Genomic DNA, 18,214 nt, shown 5'->3' with positions numbered 1-18,214 from the left:
CTGTTGGCCCCAGCTGACTTTGCTGTGTAATTCTGTACCCTGGAATGTACAGGTGCTCATTTGACAGGAGCTTTTCACCCTTTAGAAGCTGGGCCCCCTAATGAGAATGTAGGCTCATGGAGCCGTAATTCACGTGTAGGTGGCCTGTAAGGAAAGTTTTAACAAAAGAGTTGGTTAAGAAGCTGATTTATTTTCTTGCTTTAACTCTCTTGTCATGTGCTGAGTGGGGGCGGAAGAGGAGGAGAGGGTGGGGGAATGGTGCTGCTGAAAGCATTTATCTTCCTTTCTGCCATCTCCCAGTGTTTATTACCCTGTGACTGACAGATGAGGAAAGCTGCCAGTCAAACCCACGTTCAGCACATTTCATTTTCCTTCGTTGCAGATTTTAGGCTTTTGAAATCTGCATCATCTTTGCAGCAATAAAGGTTGTATCCCTCCTGCTGCTGAGAAGCCCAAGATCCTCTGGTCCAATTTTGTCTCTTGTACTTCCACCAAACAATAAAAGCTGCAGGAGCCTTAGCAATTTAAGACAAGTGATTGGTGAGAGCTGTTCAGTGTTTGAGTCAGTCCATCACTGTCTTTATCTTTCTCTCACCTTTTCCCTCAGCCCTTCCTTCTTCCTGCCTTCCCTTGCCTGTTCATCCTTAGCTACTAAGACAGGGAGAGGGTAGTAGCTTTTCTGGCTTTACCTAGGGAGTACCCTAAGCCAGCACCCTGGCAAGGACCCAAATACAGGAAATACCTGGTTAGAGAGGATGTATACATAGAGGTAGAGTCATTCTTAGTTTTCTCCACCTGCATATCTTCTGTCAGAGTGGAGGCTTTGAGGAAATCCCTGCCTGGTGGGAGAGAGTGCTAGGTGAATGTTAGGCATTTGTGTTAGGGATTCTTCCCCCACTCCTCCCTAAATGCTGTGGGGTTTTGGATCGCTGTTCCTAATAATCTTTCAGCAGTTGTGTGTGGGGTTTTTTGGTTTTGGGGGGGTGGATTTTTTGTATCAGGAATTGAACTCAGTACTTTGTGTTTGCCAGGCAGGTGCTGTGCCGCTGAGCTATATCCTTGGACCAGTAGTATGTGTTCTTGTGAGCTTATTTGTTTTTGTCTTAAGTAATGTTTGTGAGTGGAAGAAAGGTAATGATACTCATTTCTTTGAAAATGGATGTTCTGCTTTCATAATTACTTGCCCCAATTACATTGTTAGTGTAAGTGCAGGTAATAGGACACATCAAGGAAAAACTAGAAGCCCAGTCCTCCCATCATAGCTGGGATAAGCATCTTCTCAGCCCTGGGAATGGGGGCTACCTCACTGGGAGTCAACCTCCACCACTCTTGATTCGTTGAGTAGACAGATGGATGAAGGGCTGAGGCAAATCCACAGTGCCATAACTGCCTTAGAGGCTTCTATAGACTCTTTGGCAGAAGTGGCCCTCCAGAACGCCGAGGACTGGACTTATTGTTTGCAGAAAAAGGAGGACTTTGCCTAGCCTTAGGAGAACAGTGTTGTCTGTATGTTAACAAATCTGGGATAGTCAGGCAGAATATGGCAGACTTACAATGGGGCCTCTTTAAAAAAAAAAAAAAAAATTAAGGCAAGAGGCTCCTGGTTGGATAGAACAAATGTTTACCTTTTCCCCATGGGTCACTAGCTTAATAGTGACCCTGGGGGGCGCTCATGATTATTCTACTAGCTGTTACAGTAGGCCCATGCATAATAAAATAACTGCCTATATCAGGAGACAAATGCAGAGCATCAAGCTTATGATGATGCGCCATCAGGCATGAGTTGGTACCCCAAAACCCTTAAGGCCAAGGATTTGGCCCACTGACATAAAACCAGTGGGGAAAATGTTGTAAGCTATGAAAAATAACTATTTCATTTGCTATAGCCTAAGCACCACTTTGACTGTTTTGTAATGTGCCAACTTTGCTAAACCTTGTTAAACCTGTAACTGAACTCTTGTGGTTAAAATTTCCCAGGAATGTTTGTACAACCAACCCTTGACAGGAGATAACCTCAAAACTTAGCCAGAGTTGTAAATAACCTCGAAACTTCCCAGAGGTTAACATCCCCCCAGAGCTGTTTTTCATGTGGTCTCAGCTGTGTAGCTATTACCTGATGTCCCTCAAGATACAATGTAACAAAGCAAATTCCTGTGGTTTTAAGTTTTAAATACCCCAAACCCCTCGCAGTCAGGGTGCTAGTCTCCTAGTTGCCCGGTTTCCTTAAGTTCTCTGGCATCTTTTTGATTTTTGGACCCAATTTGGATTGATTTTGGCAGGTGGGCTGCCTCCGAATTGACAAAAGGAGGTCTGCAAAGTAGTAACAAAGATAGGCCCTAGCCTTCTCTTCTGCCTATATAGTGGAAGCTACCAGTCACCTTGCCTTTTTATTTTATATTTTGCTAATATTTTATATTTTGAGATGGGAGCTCTTCTAAGTAGCTCAGGTGAGGCTCTAACTTCCAGTTTTCCTGCCTCAGTCTCCTAGACTACTAGGATTACAGATAAGCGCCATCACATCTGTCGCATCCTAGGTTTTAATGTGATCCAATGATGGAGTGAGGAACCAGGAAAGAGTGTTTACTTTCTTAGTGTGTGGGAGGATACATTCTGCAGGTGACACTGTTGCTGCATTCTAAACAGTGTTACCCGGGTGTGGTAGTACAAGCCTGTAATCCTGAAGCAGGCCAACCTGAACTATTGTACAAGTAGCAAAATTCTGTCTCAATAAAATAAAATGAAATAACCGCCCAAAACAAAACAAAGTAATGTCACTGAATCACTAGAGATCATTCAAGTAGGAAACAAGGTAATCTGATTGTAGTAGCCCTGTCCCCTTAGGCAATGTAAGACTCACTGGTTCTCTTCACCCTGAAAGCTATCCAGTTAGGCTTTAGTACCTGGCTTTTTAAAAAAATAGCTCACCTTCTGTCTCCAATGATCTGTTTTGGGGGGGGGGGGGTTCTTGGTGTGTGTGTGTGTGTGGTTTTTGGGGTGTCTTTTTTTTTTTTTTTTGTAACGGGGTCGAATGTACAACCTCATGTTTGTCAGGCAGGTGCTTATGCCACAGAGCTACTATATCCCTGGGCCTGTCTGGGGGTTTTTTTTTTTTGTTTTTTGTTTTTTTTGTTTTTTAAGGAGAATGGACATATTAGCCTAGAGATTCATTCTCTAGTCAGATCTATTTTCCAGTAGATATTATTATATTTTTGTATTGTTTTTCTTTCATGTGTGTGTTTGCTTTGGTTTTGTTGTTGTTTCCCTATAGAATTGTGCCTGGCTCTAATTTCATGCAGTTTTTGTTAACTGTCTGTAAACATTTCCTAGTTACACATCTCTTCTTTTTACCTTTTTTTTTTTTTTTTGTCTTTTTCATTTTTATCGGTACCGGGGATCGAACTCACGACCACCTGCTTGCAAGGCAGGTGCTTATGCCGCTGAGCTAAACCCCCAGCCCACACATCTCTTCTTGTAAGGTATATGTTAAAGGCCTATACCAAGCCAGGTGTGGTGGTACACACACATAATTCCAGCACGTGGGAGGCTGAGGCAGGAGGATTGCTGTATTTGAGGCCAGCATGGGCTACAGAATGAGACTCCCAAAAAAATCCCACTATCTGTTATAGATTAAAAACTGGTGGTCAACTTCAAAACACCCGCAGAACTGAATCAGCATGGTGCTAAGTGTAGATGACCCACCTGAGGAAAGTTGCCAGCATAGAGACATAGAGAAAAAGAGCTGGGTGTTGTGAGTTCTCCTAAGTGTTGCTGTTTTGAGCTGTTGATTCTGCTGGGGAAGCTTGTTGTGCTGGCTTCCCCAATATGGATTCAGCCATTATCATCGGAGGAGCTTGGGACCTGTCACTCAGAGTGGTTGTGGTTCACTTTGGGAGCACCCTACTTCCTTACATTGAGCATCTTTTCCTAGTCCTGAGGGGAAGATGTGTGCTGTTTAATCTCCAGAGAACCTTGTCATGCTGGCTTTCTGGCATGTACTTGACAGTTCTTATCTGAGGAGCGCGGGACCTCCTTGTTGCTGAGGATGGCTATGGTACTTTTCAGGGTAACCCTGGCCTTATTTTGAGCGTGGCTTCTCAACTCCAATGTAGAACCCTCAACCTACTGGCACAGCTCCTTTACCCTGCTGGCATAGACTTTCTAGCTTCCACCTCTGACCTTTGGGCCTTTCGAGCACAGATCCATTAAACAGACTGGTGTGAGTCCTTCTCGTGATCTCTAGACCTCCAGTTGGACTTTTGGAAGGCATTGTCAGTTGGCTCTATGTAGGTCTTTTAGCTGGACTCATGCAGGACATTGCTGTGAGATCTAGGCCTTTGGCTGAATATTCTGGGTCTGTAGTGTTGTGGACAATTTCCTGCACTTTCTTGTATTCAACTCTGGGTGACCATCATAAAATAGTATTATAAATTCTGTGTCCTGTCTGTAATTGTTCTCACAACCCCTGACTTCAACACCATCAAAGACTGATACCAATTATATAGGATTCTACATATGTGAAATGTGAATTGTCAAATACATAGAAGCAGTAGTATAGTGTTTATAGGAGTTGAGATGAGATGGAAAAGAGAGTTGTTTAATGAGGGTAGAGTTTCAGATTTGCAGCAAGTTCTGGATGCAGTTTCACAACAGTGTGAATGAATATGCTAACCTCTGTCCAACCATACACTTAAATGTAGTTAAGATGGTAAATTTTATGTTACATACTTTTTCTTACCATTTAAAAAACCAGACTCTTTGTACAATTGTACTAAATAGGAAGGCTTTGTCTACTGGTATGTTCCTAGTGAGCATCAGATTAATTTCTCTATATTCTCCTGGCCTGTTATAAACATTCTACTGTGATCCTGGTTTGAATTATTTGAGAAAAAATGTTTACAAAGCTATAATATATAGGAATATTTTGTAGCTGTTTCCTCTCTTTGCACACTACTGTAGTCCTCCTTTCCATGTTGAACTCTCAGGTTGTTTGCTTCATCCACTATTTTTGGCCTTAGTAATACCTTCCTTGGTTCTGCATCTGAAGTTGATGATTTGTGCCTGGATCAGTAGTTACCCTTATTCTTCAGAACAAGAGCTTTGGGGCTTAGTAGTTAATTGAACAAGAAAATTATATTGATTTGGAGGCCTAATTTCTGCAAAAAACACATGAATCATTGAAGTCCATATTTACAGATATTTATCCTCTAATTCAAATGAAATATATTTAAGACTTACATGATATGGTTGATCTCAATGTCAGATTGACCCATAGTGCATTTGTTAGCGTTCTCAATCCAATAGATAGGTCAAATAAAATGCCTTACTGAGAACATTTCCTATGCCAGAATTATGTCACAGAATGTGTGTTCGTGCACATGGACGCACGTACGCAAGTATAAAAAAAAAAAAAAACCCACCCCTTAATAGTCTTTTCTTTTGGCCGCAGGAAGGAAGCTAAGACTCATTTTCAACTATAGGTAATACAATCAGAATTGGTTTTTAGGGCTGGGGATTTAGCTCAGCGGCATAAGCACCTGCCTTGCAAGCAGGCAGTCGTGAGTTCGATCCCTGGTACCGATAAAAAGGAAAAAGACAAAAAAAAAAAAAAAAAAAAGAAATCAATCATTAGAGACTGCCTGTTGTACTATTTTTTTATATGAAATGTCCCAGTAAGAGAAAGTAGATTAATGTTTGTTTGGGGCTGTGGAGCAAGTCAGATTGCCAAGACAGAGTAATTGCTAGCGGGTACTATATTTAAGGAAGATGATGAAAATGTCTTGAGGTTTTATAGTGATGATTTTTGTAAAATTGATTTGGTGATGGTTACACAAATGTGAATATACTAACAACTCCTTTGGTGAGCATACGTGTAGCATTGGGGATTGAATTCTCAAGGGCCCTCGCACTCCATCCCGTTTTGTTTTGTTTTGTTTTTGAGACTAGATCTGCTCTGTAGTCAGGCTGACCTCAAACTTGCAGTGATCCTTCTGCCTCAGCTTCCCAAGTGCCAAGATTCCAAGTGACACCCCATGCCTACTTTTTAATTTTGAGACAGTCTTGTTACATTTCCTAGGCTAGATTTGAACATAGGGTCTTCCTGTCTCAGACTCCCAGAATGCTGGGATTATAGGCACCTAGCACTATACCCAGTTAACTAACAACTTTTGAGTTCTATTGTTTAACTAGGTGAACTATATAGTATATGAATTATATCTTAATAAAGCTATAGTTTGAAACACACACGCACGCACACACACACATGCTTGATCACTTTCCTCAATGTTAGAACCATAAATGGAAACTAAGAGAAACTTCTACCATTGGGGGAAGTCTTTTTATTTGGTATCAGAAAACTATTAGATAAGATTGGTAAGTGGTCACAAAGGGAGTATGACTATTGATGCCCTGGTCTTTTTTAAATTTTTATTTTTATTAGTACTCGTTTGTGATATGTAATGATTATTCATTGTGGGGAGCTAAAACATTTATATGACATGGCTGAATTCTTTTTATTTTCCCTTTCTCACCTCACCCTACACCTCCTCCACCTGGCCCTGTTCCAAAACAAATTTAAAAACTATGTTTGAATGAAGCTTTCTTGAAAGAATATTGTGTTCTTCCTAGGTTTCTATTCATTATACACTTAGAAAGAAAAGAGGATTTCTAATGGTCAAATATACCTGCATTGTGTTGCTCTAAGAATTTCTTTTCATGAATAGGAGCCAGTTCATTTACTTACAGAGAGCTCAGACAATCTATAAGGAAAAAAATCAAAATAAGTAAACATAAAAATGTACATGGAAGCTAAGCCATGGTGATGCATGTGTGTATTCAGCACTCTAGAGGCTGAGGCAGGAGGATTGCAGGTTTGAGGCCATCCTGGGCTACCTAGCAAGTTCAAGGTTTGCCTGGACTACCAGAGATAATCAGATGGGTTGGGGATTTAGCTCAGTGGTATGTAAGCACTCGTCTGACAAGCATGAGGTCGTGAGTTCAATCCCCCCCCCCCCCGCCAAAAAAAAAAAAAACGACCAGTTGCGTTTATAGGCTGCGTTTATAGGGCTGAGATTTAGCTCAGAGGCATAAGTGCCTACCTGGCACGTGAGGTCCTGAGTTTGATCCTCCGTATGTGGGGGGGAGGGGTGAGATAACCACATCTCTGAAAATAAAAAGATGGGAGGGCGGTAGGTCATGCACACTAAAGTACAGTACCCCAATAAATACATAAAAATATCCCTATCAATATTTTTTTATTAAGAAATACAAGTTGTACCAAGAGTAGAATTGCCATTTTTTAACTTAACAAACTGGCTAGTTAATAAGAAGAATATTTTAAAGTAATAGTCTTGTTTAGATGTCATTTACCTACCATATAGCCTATCTATTTGAAGTCTATAAACCTTTGTTTTTAGTATGTAGAGTTGTACAGAATAACTGTCTATGTATTTCAGAATGTATTTCTCTCCTCCTCAAAATCTCATGGGCCTTAGCAGTTCCTTTCTTCTTCTCTTTCTCTGCCCACCCTATTCTTCCTCCTGCCCTAGACAACCACTAATTCACATTTCATCTCAGTTTTGCCTGTTCTCAGCAGTTTGTGTAAATGAAATCCTACAGTATGTAGTTTTCTAAGAAGACTTTAAAAGTTAATAAATTGTTCAGCTGGACTTGTCCTGGGCTTTCAGGCTCAGCTTTCCTAAGCAGGTCGCAAGCTGACTCTTGGCACTATGTGAAAACCAGTTTGCAATTGTGTCTCCAGACCAGTGAGTGCCTGGCCCCAAGCTTCTGTAGCGTCACAGTTGGGCCATTCCAAGTTACATAGTCTCAGAAACAAATTTTATAGGACTGTAATATAATTTAATCATTTCCTTCTTTGGAACTTGCCCTTTTTTAACCCATCCTTAATTAGCTTTTATGATAGATTTGCTAATGATTCCCATTGTTCAGTATTTTCGCTGAACTGTTGAATCATGCTCTTTTCCCTTTGCCTAGAGATCATCTTGGGGAGAGGCTAAAAGGCAGTTTTTGACAAAAGGTTTCTATTTCTCTTTTCTAAGCAGTAGAATGGTATCTCAAGACAAGCAGAGGCAGAGGGCTCCATGCAAGTAACCAGATTTGGCAGTCCTTTCTGGTGACTGTCATGACTACTGTGACTTTATTCATACACACATTTCTGAAGTTTCTGTCCTACATTCCTAGACTTTTTTTTTTCCCCTGTTTGAGATCAGGTCTTGCCAAATTGTCAAGCTGGGCTCAAATTTCAAATCCTCCTGCCTCAGTCTTCCAGAGTGCTGAGATTATAGGTAAATACCATCAGATCTGGCCTTACTTTTTGTTTATTTGTTTTTTTTTTTTAAATAGGGTTTCTAGATATCTTAGTGATTTCTAGTTTAATTTCCTTCAAAGCTAAATGCATATTTTCAATGACTTCTAGTCCTTTCAAATTTATTGCATAGCATTTTGTAGCCTGGAGTTACAAAATAAAATTTCAAAAAGGCTGGATATGGCTCAGTGGTAGAGGACTTACATAGCATGTGCAAGGCACTGGTCAATTCCCAAGCCCACAAAATGAATAAAATAATAAATAATTTAAAAATAAATGCTAGCTGGGTGTAGTAGTAAACACCTATAATCCCAGCACTGGGAAGGCTGTCTTCTTTGACTATTTCCATAGCCAATGTCAATGATGGGTTGGGTGCCTTAACCACCAGGTGTCTCGGTAATGGTATTTTCCAAATATCTCTTGTGGAATTGAAATGTAGACTGTAGGGCTAGGGATTTAGCTCAGTGGTGTAAGCACCTGCCTGGCAAGCCCAAGATAGTAAGTTCAATCCCTGGTACCAAAAAACAAAAAACAAAAAACAAAAAAAAAAAAAAAAGAAAGAAAGAAATGCAGACTATATTTTTTGACATATAGTTTGCCAGTTGGGGATAGTTTTTGTCCCAGGGGACATAGATATTTTAGGTTGTCATATAGCGTAAAGAAGGTTGTGTCTAGTGGCCAGAGACCAGGGATACTACATGTCTTCCTGTGCATGAGGTTCCTCCCAACCTCCCAAAGCAGCAGTTTGAAGGCTCCAAAACCCGGCATCTAACTTGTGTCATTCTGCTATAACATGCAGGACTTGTGACCTTTGAATTCCCTCAGTGGACTCATAGGATCACTTTCTAAGGCTAAATACTCGTCTGTCAGTAGTCCATGGCACAGTCCATTAACTCACTCTGGCACATAACCTATACCTTGAGCAGAGTGACCAAAGGCTTACTAAATGGTCAGGGTTGTTTTGTTTTGAAACAGGGTTATACTTTTCCTTCCTGATGTTTCCAGGAGACAAGTTCAGTTGGCCTGCAGTTCTTACAGAAGAATATCTGGTGACAGTGCTATAATCGGTTGCTGTCATGCTTAGCTCCCTAATCTGTTTACATGGCACTGAAAGTCCACTCTGCCTGATGCTAGGCTCTGTTTCTCCTCAGCATTGGCAGAAAGCGCCTCCCCATTCTCTCCATAGTGCCATCCTACGCATTTAGCTCAGTGCACAGCTGTTCTCCAGAAGACCTTTCTTTCTTCCTTTTTGTCTCATTATGCAGTTCAGGCTGGTGCTGGGCTCACTTTGTAGCCTAGACTGGTCTCACACTTGCAGTGACTCTCCTGCCTCAGCCTCCCACCAGTTTCAGTCCAGAAGATACTTCTTTTCTTTTCTTTTTTTTTTTTTTTTTTTCTACCAGTGATAGAACTCATGACCTCGTGCTTGCCAGGCAGGCGCTTATACTGTTGAGCTAAATCCCTGACTTAGAAGATATTTCTTGAGGCAAAGATTCTACAGGATGCCTCTGGAGCTAGAGATTGGAGTCTCGATCATTGTGTTCCCAGTCACAGATCCACAGCACTCGGATGGCATCTGGTTGTCTCTGAATTGTTTTCATTGTTTGAGAGTTTTATCCCTCCCAAGAATAAAATCTCAAATTTTGAAGTTTGTTTCTTATTTTCTTCCCCCTCTTAGCAACTAGCATTTCATTCATTATATGCTGAGAAAATCATTTACTTTCTCTCCTTTTCAATTATGACTTTTTGTTTTTACTTTGTGTTTTATTTATTTATTTACTTACTTTGTCTTTTTGAGACAGGGTCTCACTATGCAGGTCAGGCTGGCCTTGGGCTCATTTTGTAGCCTAGGCTGATCTCAAACTCGGAATGATTCTCCTGCCTCAACTTCCTGAGTATTGGGATTACAGGTGTGTGCCACCATGCCAGGCTATTAAATTATGATTTTATAGTATAATTGAAAAAAATCATAAGAAACTAAAATAATTAGAGACTAAGTTACAGGAAATCTCAAAAGGAAACATCAATCATCTAGATAGTAGACAAGCCTGCCTAGAAAGCAGTTCATAAACTCAGTGGGGTGAAGCCCAGTCAAAATGAAACCGAGTAGTTCTTCCTAGGGGAGTGATATAGATCTTGTTTTATGATTTGTTTGTTTTGGGTCTTTTTTGAGATATGCTTCTTGCTATGTAGTGGACTGGCCTTGAGAGTTCACTTTATAGCCCAGGTTGATCTCAAATTAGCAAGGATTCTCCTGCCTCAACCTCTGGAGTTCTGAGATTATAGGTGTGTACCACCACACCCTGCTAGTGGTAGATTTTTTAACTAAGAAATAAATGAGTAGCACTAGGCATGGTGGTGCATACTTGTAATTTCAGAAAGTCAGTGTTGTCAATAATAAGAATGCATAATGAACTGATGCTTGCAATTTTCCTTAAAATTAAATCCAGCAGAAAAGATCTTAATAAACTAATGTTAAATGAGAGATGGTGACACGGGTCTATAATCCCAGCACTCTGAGAACCAGAGGCAGGATGACTGCAAGTTCTACTCCAACCTTGGAAATTTAGTGAGACCATGTCTCAAAAAATAAGAAAAGGGCTGCATGCAGCACAGTGCAGAAGCCCTGGATTCAGTCCCTAATGCCCTGGTCACTTTCCTTATCACTGATATACAGTATCAGCTAATCCTATTTATTTATTTGGTACCAGAAATCAAACTCATGACCTGGCACTTGCCAGGCAGATACTACGCTGCAGAGCTGTATTTCTCAACTGGGATAACTCAATTTAAAGAAGAAGTTTATTTTGGCTTGCAGTTCAGTCCATGGCTGGCCAGCTTGAAGGCAAAATGGCTTGGTGGAGGAGAATGAAAGAGGGAAGCTGTTTGGGGGGTGGTAGCCAGCATGCAGATAAGAAGAGTGGGGGAAACACACCCCTCCAGGTTAGGCCTAAGTGATACCCTCCAGCTGGGCCCCACTTCCTCACAGCTCCTAAACTGTAGAGCCCCCACAACTCAGCCCTTCCAAAAACCCCACTTCTGAACATAGGCCACTTGGGGAACATTCCATAGTGCCAGTACCATAAGACATAAACAAATAAACTGATTTTGGAAGTGTCTTGATGCAATGGTCCATAACAACTAAAAAACAGTAAAAAAGAATACTTCTGTGTCTCCTGGCTTTGTATGGAGGACATGTTCTTTCTGAACCATCTCTTGCTCATTTGTGGAAAGAGTAAGGAGACTCTAGGAGTAGCAGAGCAGTAAATGCAGTTCTCTGAGAGAAAGGGAGGGGAAAGGAAGTGTTTTTCCACTGACACGCAAAGAGTGAAGACTAGGTAGTGCTGAAGAATCCAGGTTAATAACTACGTCGTTCCAAGGCTACTAAGTGCTAACCAGTTCAGTTTTGCAAATAAGGGGATGATAAGAAGCAGAGACTACCATTCGGCTTCTTTAGCGTGTGAAAGAGGATTTGGTTCTGTCTGATCAGAAGGGTGGTTGTGTATGAAACGCACCACGGAAGGAGGAGGAGGAAGAAATGACATGTTCATGTAAATGAAATACAACTGCAAATTAAAGTGTCACCCTGTTAAAAAAATACATTTTTTATTTAATTGGTTACCAAGGAAAAAAATGTCATAGAGAAGTTTATATCTCAGGGAAAGTTAAACTGTGAAATATTACAAGTGAATCTCAATTCAAGGAAGTTCTTAGAGGGGGAGATTATAAAAGATTGCCTTAATAAAAATATTCTGATCCTGCAAAGCTAGACTCATAAATTTCTGCTGTGCAACATGCCAGGATTCCAAAGGGATTAACGAATATTACCTCAATTTTTTTAACTCCTCTCTCCATCCAGTCAGCTGCATGCTAGCTGCTGCTTCCCTAGAGGAAACCTTCTTTAGAGATGGCGTTTTAGGAAGAAGTGTTGTCTCCCAAAGAGCATGGCTTACTACCAAGTCGTTCAGGGACTGAAATGTTTCTACTTTTTCTGTGTTCATGGTGTCCTCTCATTTTTCACTTTTCTTTCTCCACATTTTATATGGAAATGTATCTATTTCATAGATCATGTGCCTACTACTAAACAGTATATATACTAGACTTGCCATGTTGTTGGCACAAAATAATGTTCATGATAAGGAAGAGCTGGGTACAGTGACGTACACCTGTAATCCCAGCACTAAGGGAGGATGAGGCAGGAGCATTGCCATGAGTTTGAAGCCTGTCTGGGCTACATAGTAAGTTCAAGAACAGTCTGCACTATATAGCAAGACCCTGTCTCCAAAATAAAAAAATGGTAATAATGGGAATGACTGATGAATAGGATGTTCATATGCTCGATCATTTCTTGAGAAATGTATCCAGTTTCTTTTGAGACAAGGACTTTCAGATGGGAGTCTAGCTTTGTTCAACCTTGGCAGTGGTTCTTCCTCTTCTTCCTTTCCTAATAACCCCAGTATTGTTTTGTGTTCTGCAATGGAAACTGGCAGGTAATGTATACACTGTGTCTTCTTTGTCTTCTTCCCCCTCAGGGGCGGTGATTGGTGATGGACAGTCTGCAGTGGCCAGTAATATTGCCAATACTACCTACCGGCTCCAGTGGTGGGACTTCACTAAATTTGACCTTCCAGAAATCAGTAATGGTGAGTCAACATAGTAGGGGCCACTAGTGGAGGGGGTAGATTTCTGGTAAGCCAGAATTTAAAACCTTGTGTAGCACTGGATTTTCTATGGTCTGGTTGAGTCGTTCATGACCCTTCCAAACGTTCAGTTAAGCAACTACCAAACACTCACCAATTACCCTGAGTTTGTAGACTATATTTCACTGACTGAAGCCACAAAGTTAGAGGGAACTGAGAGTAAGAGAAAAAAGAGGGCGTGCCTAATCTGAGAGTTGTACCTTGGGACCTTGAGAAAGACTGTCATGACTGATAAATTGATGATTCCAGGCCTGAGAGAACTGAAGCACTTGAGTTACAAATGTACCTGTCTGACAGTTCTGTTGCCTCACTTGTAGAGAAGTCTGTAGTCCCATAGCCCATTCTTTTCAATTGGAATCAGAAAGTTAAAGGCATTTCATTTCACTTGTTAATGCAAGCCTCCTCAAACATTCCAGAGAAGTATAGTTGAGCCCCTGTTTGCCTACTTCTGATGAGAGGCCCAACTATCATTGCTAAATTTCTTTCTTTTTGAATTTTTAATTTTTTATTAGTACATGTTGACAGTACAAAATTATATTCAGCTAGGGGAGTTGATGGTACATGTACATAATACATCTTAAATCTTTTACTGCTAAGTTTTTATTAGAATGTTCTGTTTTCTAGTGAGCCAACATTTTCCTTGTCATTTCCTCCTACCAGTCCTAGATCTATCCCTGAGTCTTCATAGAGTATGTCTAATTGTATCTCTTCTAACTGATAGTCTTCCAACTATCTGAAGATGAATTGCCTTTTCCTGTTTATGAGATGAGGTCTTGCCATGAAGTTTAAACTGGCCTTAAACTAACTTTGTAGCCCAGAGTGGCCTTGAACTCAGTCGTGGTCCTACTTTAGCCTCCTGAGTGCTGAGATTATAAGCCTGCACTATCACACTCCACTCTCTTTCCCTTTATATCTTTATTTTTGGGCGAAATGGTTTCCAAATTTTCGATAGTTCTGCTCACTTTTGCTTTTAACTTCGGGTTAGAGGGGAAGAGGCTCAAAAAACAGTGGGAAAACTCTTGTCATGAGCTTTGTAATGCATAGTATAAAAGTGCTTTGGGGGGGGCTGGGGATTTAGCTCAGCAGTATAAGCGTTTTCCTGGCAAGCGCAAGGTCATGAGTTTGAGCCCTGGTACCAAAAAAAAGTGCTTTGGACAGTTTAGTTCAACCCAAGATTTTATCCGTGTTTTCTAAAGTCAGTATTGATTGTGTGTGTATTCACTTAAAATTCTTTGATAATTGCTACTAAGATAGAATTCAACCATTTTATACTTGTGTAGCTTGAATATTTTAAAAAGTAAAGTAAGCCAGGTATAGTGGCTCACACCTGTAATCCCAGCACTTGGGAGGCTGAGGCAAGAGGATCGTTGCTAGTTCAAGACCTGCCTAGGCTACAAAGTGAGCTCAAGGCCAGCTTGAACTTCATAGAGAGACCCTGCCTCAAAAAGACAAAAAAAGTAAAGCAGGTTTGAATTTACTTCTATTAAATTTTAATTTAGTATCACTGCAATCCCTTGTTCTAGCTAGCCCCTCCACATCTTTTTAAACTTCGATTAGTGCTTTTCTCCCCGTCTTACAGTATCCACTAGTTTGACAGACATCATTTCTCCACCTTCCTTTAGAGTATTAGCACAACTAGCAATTAATCAAGACATTGCACCAAACCATGTAGCCTATTACTGTGGTCCTCATCTGTGTTGATTTGGGTTCCTTAATAGCAGCCCAGGCTTAGTTGCTTGCATTTGAAGTCCACATTTCTCTCTCATGTGTAGAGCATTGTAAGAGTTTGTGAGATGTTTTAAAATAATTGTTTTCTCTGTCTGTGGTCTTTACCAATATGCCAGTCTCAGTGTCTTTATCTGCCAAGGACAGTGAGGTTATCAGCCAGTGAGAGTCTGGTTAATTTATCCTGACCTATTTTTAGTGAAGCTTCAGTAGAAGACATCATTTTTCTCTCAGTGTTTGTAAGTCACATGCCAAGAATCTGGTTTTTCCTGGGAATCCATGGCAGTCCACCCTTACCCTTATTGAAAACCCAAGTTTGTTTGCTTATCGCACAATTTTTGGCCCAGATCCTACGGACCATAATTACCTATACTTATTTTGTTTCTTTATTTGTCACTTTGTTTCTCTCATTATATCTGAATTAGATAATGTATTAATTGTTTAGAAATAACAGGCTGGTGGGGCTGGGGATTTAGCTCAGCGGCATAAGAGCCTCCCTTGCAAGCAGGCAGTCGTGAGTTCGATTCCTGGTACCAATAAATAAATTAAAAAAAAAAAAAGAAATAATAGGCTGTATAGTAAGTAGCCTGAAATCCTTGCTGTTTGCTATGACTCTCAGTAGCCTCCCTTAGTTTCTTCTTGTATATCTTTTCAAGGTTATTATGTGTATATATAAGCAAATGTAAAAATTGCATAATTTTTAAATCCAAGTCACAGCACACTATGCATATTCTTCTTTGAGACAAGGTCTCATGCATTTCAAGCTGGCCTTGAACTCACCATGTGGCCTAGATCTCAAATTCAGCAATTCTCTTGCCTCAGCCTCCTGAGTGCTGGGATTACAGGACTACTTTTGCCTAATTCTTATTTAAAGGTTTTTTAAGTTGTTCTCAGTCTTTTGCTTTGTCAGTTTATATTCCCACCTGCTGGTCAGGAGAGTACTTGACTCTATGAATTCCTTCTGATAAAATGTGCTATCAGGGCTGGGGATTTAGCTCAGCAGCATAAGTGCCTGCCTTGCAAGCAGGCAGTCGTGAGTTCGATCCCCGGTACTGATAAAAAGGAAAAAGACAAAAAAAAAAAAAAAGTGCTATCAGATTTTTAGATGTTTGCCAATTTTTTAGGTAAAAAGTAGTATGTGAGGGCTGGGGATATGGCTCAGAGGCACAAGCTCCTGCCTGGCAAGCATGAGGTCATGAGTTTGATCCCCAGTACCAAAAAAAAAAAAAAAAGTATGTGAGCATCTTAAATTTGTTTCACATGTTTCAAATAAGGTTATGTGCCTTTTGACATACTTTACCATTAATATTGCTTTGTCCTGACCTGATCTCCTTTTCTGTTGTGTTACTAGTCTTTTCTTCAGTACTTTATACAGAACTTCTTTCTAAATAGGAAAATTAACTTATAAGGATGGTTTTTTACTTGTCATTTGTCTTTTGACTTTGCTGAATGTTATTTTCATCATAGAATTTAATTTAAGTCAAAATTACACAACTCTCCTTTTATGGTTCCTAGGTTTTGTGACATCATTAACAAAATCATTTAGTACTTTTTTTTTAACAGTTAAATTTTTGGTTCACTGGGAAATATGGTCCAAAATAAGTGAAATGTAATTTGAATTTGCCCCCATATGGCTCCACATTTGTCCACTTCATTTGTCTTCTTTAATTTGGGTTATCATTTTCATACTTTTAATAACCTGTATACATTAGATGTATTTCTGGACTATCTATTGTGCTGCTTTCATCTGTCAACTATTCACATGAGAAATCCATGTGAGTTTTTTCTCTTTTCTTCCTCCCTTTTCCCTTTCTCCCTTTCTTCTTTCTTCCTTTCCTCCCTGTCTTCCTCTCCCTACCTTCCTTCCTGTCTTTCCTCCCACTCCTTGCAGTGCACACAGATGAACCCAGAGGATCATGAGTGTTAGACAAGCACTGTATCACTGAGTTACATCCCCAGACCTTTTCTACAGATGTTTTACTTAGAGGCAGGGTCTCACTGGATTTGCCTAGACTGGCATTGAATTTGTGATCCTTTTACCTAACCTTCCATTGTAGCTTCCTGGATACTACCATGCCCAGCCTGAGTTTCATCTTGAGGTTGTATATTCTTAAATCTGGTAGGAATAGCCCTCTGTTGTTTAGTGTTGAGGATTGAATCCTTACTTTGTAGCGCAAACTAGCCTCAAACTCAAACAACAATCCTCTTGCCTCAGCCTCTTGATTTCAGTTTTATAGATTCAGTGATCAGTAAAGTCAGTTGGGAATCTTTTTTTGTCTAGGATTTGGTTCTCAAAGTCTCTGCTTCCTAGTGGAGGGAGGCTTTGACTTTGGATAACTGGTGCCTGTGAGTCATGGATCCTGAGTTTACTCATGGGTTCACCAGCCACCAAGAAGCTGATCATCTCTGGATTGAATTTAACCCTTCTCTGGAGTTAGGCTGAAGATTTTTGTTCCTGTCATTTGGGGTTAAGGTCAATGAATACTGTCTGCAGAGCATTTAGAAGTTTGTGAATATGCACTATGTATACATAATTTTTAAACTGCTCTCATGAAAAAATTAGCATATTAGATTCACTACAGTGAATAGGGGTAAATAGCTTTGGCTAGAGTACAGTGTCCTGACAGGAAAAGCCTTATGAGAAGCAGTGGACAGTAGGCAGCCCAATAATACACACCTGTAAACTCTGCTACTTAGAAAGAATGAGGCAGGAGGATCAAAAGTTCAAGACCAGACAGGATAACTCAGCAAGATTTACTCTCAAAATTTGAAAATAAAAAGGGGTGGGAATAAGGATGTAATTTAATGTGAGGCCTGGGTTCAGTTCCTAGTAACACACACCCAGGCACACGTGCACATTGTATGTAGTGCATGAGTGGTATGCAGCAGGTACCACAGGGGATACAGTGACGGGTGCCTTCCCATGGTGTTCATCGCATCATCTGGGTGCTCTGGTCTTCTGCTAGAATGGGAGAAACCCAAGAGATAGTCAAGAGGAAATTTTCCTGCTCATTTAAACCCTCTTGGGTTTTCCAAATCGTATCTGATGCATTTGCAAAGCACTGCACTGCTGATTGCTCCCATGGCCTCATCCGGCCAGCCAGCTACAGGCTACCCATCCATCTCCATCCATGGTGTTTGTTTTTAATTTATGGCACTGATAGGAAGGCAGAGCCATCTGCTCCTCTAGGCATCAGTGTTTCTAGCCCCTCCCGGTCCCTACTAGGGCATTTTCCCTTGGAAATCATGTCTAATTGGGAGGAGATTACATTGCAAAGTCTGGAACATGGCTTCCTGCTGTCGCCTGCATAGTTTTTTCTTTCCCTGGAGCTGCCCCTGAAGCTCTTAAGCAATTTTGATTTGAAAACTTTCTTCTTTCTCAGCCTTTATTTCCATTATTAGCTGCCCAGCTAACTGCCCCATTGTCTATTCCAGTGTGCTTTTATTTTTGTTTTCTGTGATACTGGGA

The 18,214-nt window shown here is 40.5% G+C and overlaps 1 protein-coding gene across 9 annotated transcripts in view; it reads left to right on the top strand.

Annotated features, from left to right (window-relative positions):
* The window catches only part of Ambra1 (autophagy and beclin 1 regulator 1), a 186,973-nt gene that overhangs the window by 133,043 nt on the left and 35,716 nt on the right, over window positions 1-18,214 (top strand). For all 9 annotated transcript variants that reach the window (XM_063227841.1, XM_063227844.1, XM_005001577.4 and 6 more), the window contains one exon: window positions 12,853-12,963. In XM_063227841.1, coding sequence (XP_063083911.1) covers window positions 12,853-12,963 — 111 coding nt within the window. The remainder of the gene's footprint in view (window positions 1-12,852; window positions 12,964-18,214) is intronic.

This window comes from Cavia porcellus, unplaced genomic scaffold, assembly GCF_034190915.1.
Source record: "Cavia porcellus strain 051 isolate PalLab524CR breed Dunkin Hartley unplaced genomic scaffold, mCavPor4.1 scaffold_17, whole genome shotgun sequence".
NCBI classification, from domain to species: domain Eukaryota; kingdom Metazoa; phylum Chordata; class Mammalia; order Rodentia; family Caviidae; genus Cavia; species Cavia porcellus.
Note: the sequence above shows the minus strand (reverse complement) of the source record. Positions and strands in the feature narration are given on the sequence as shown.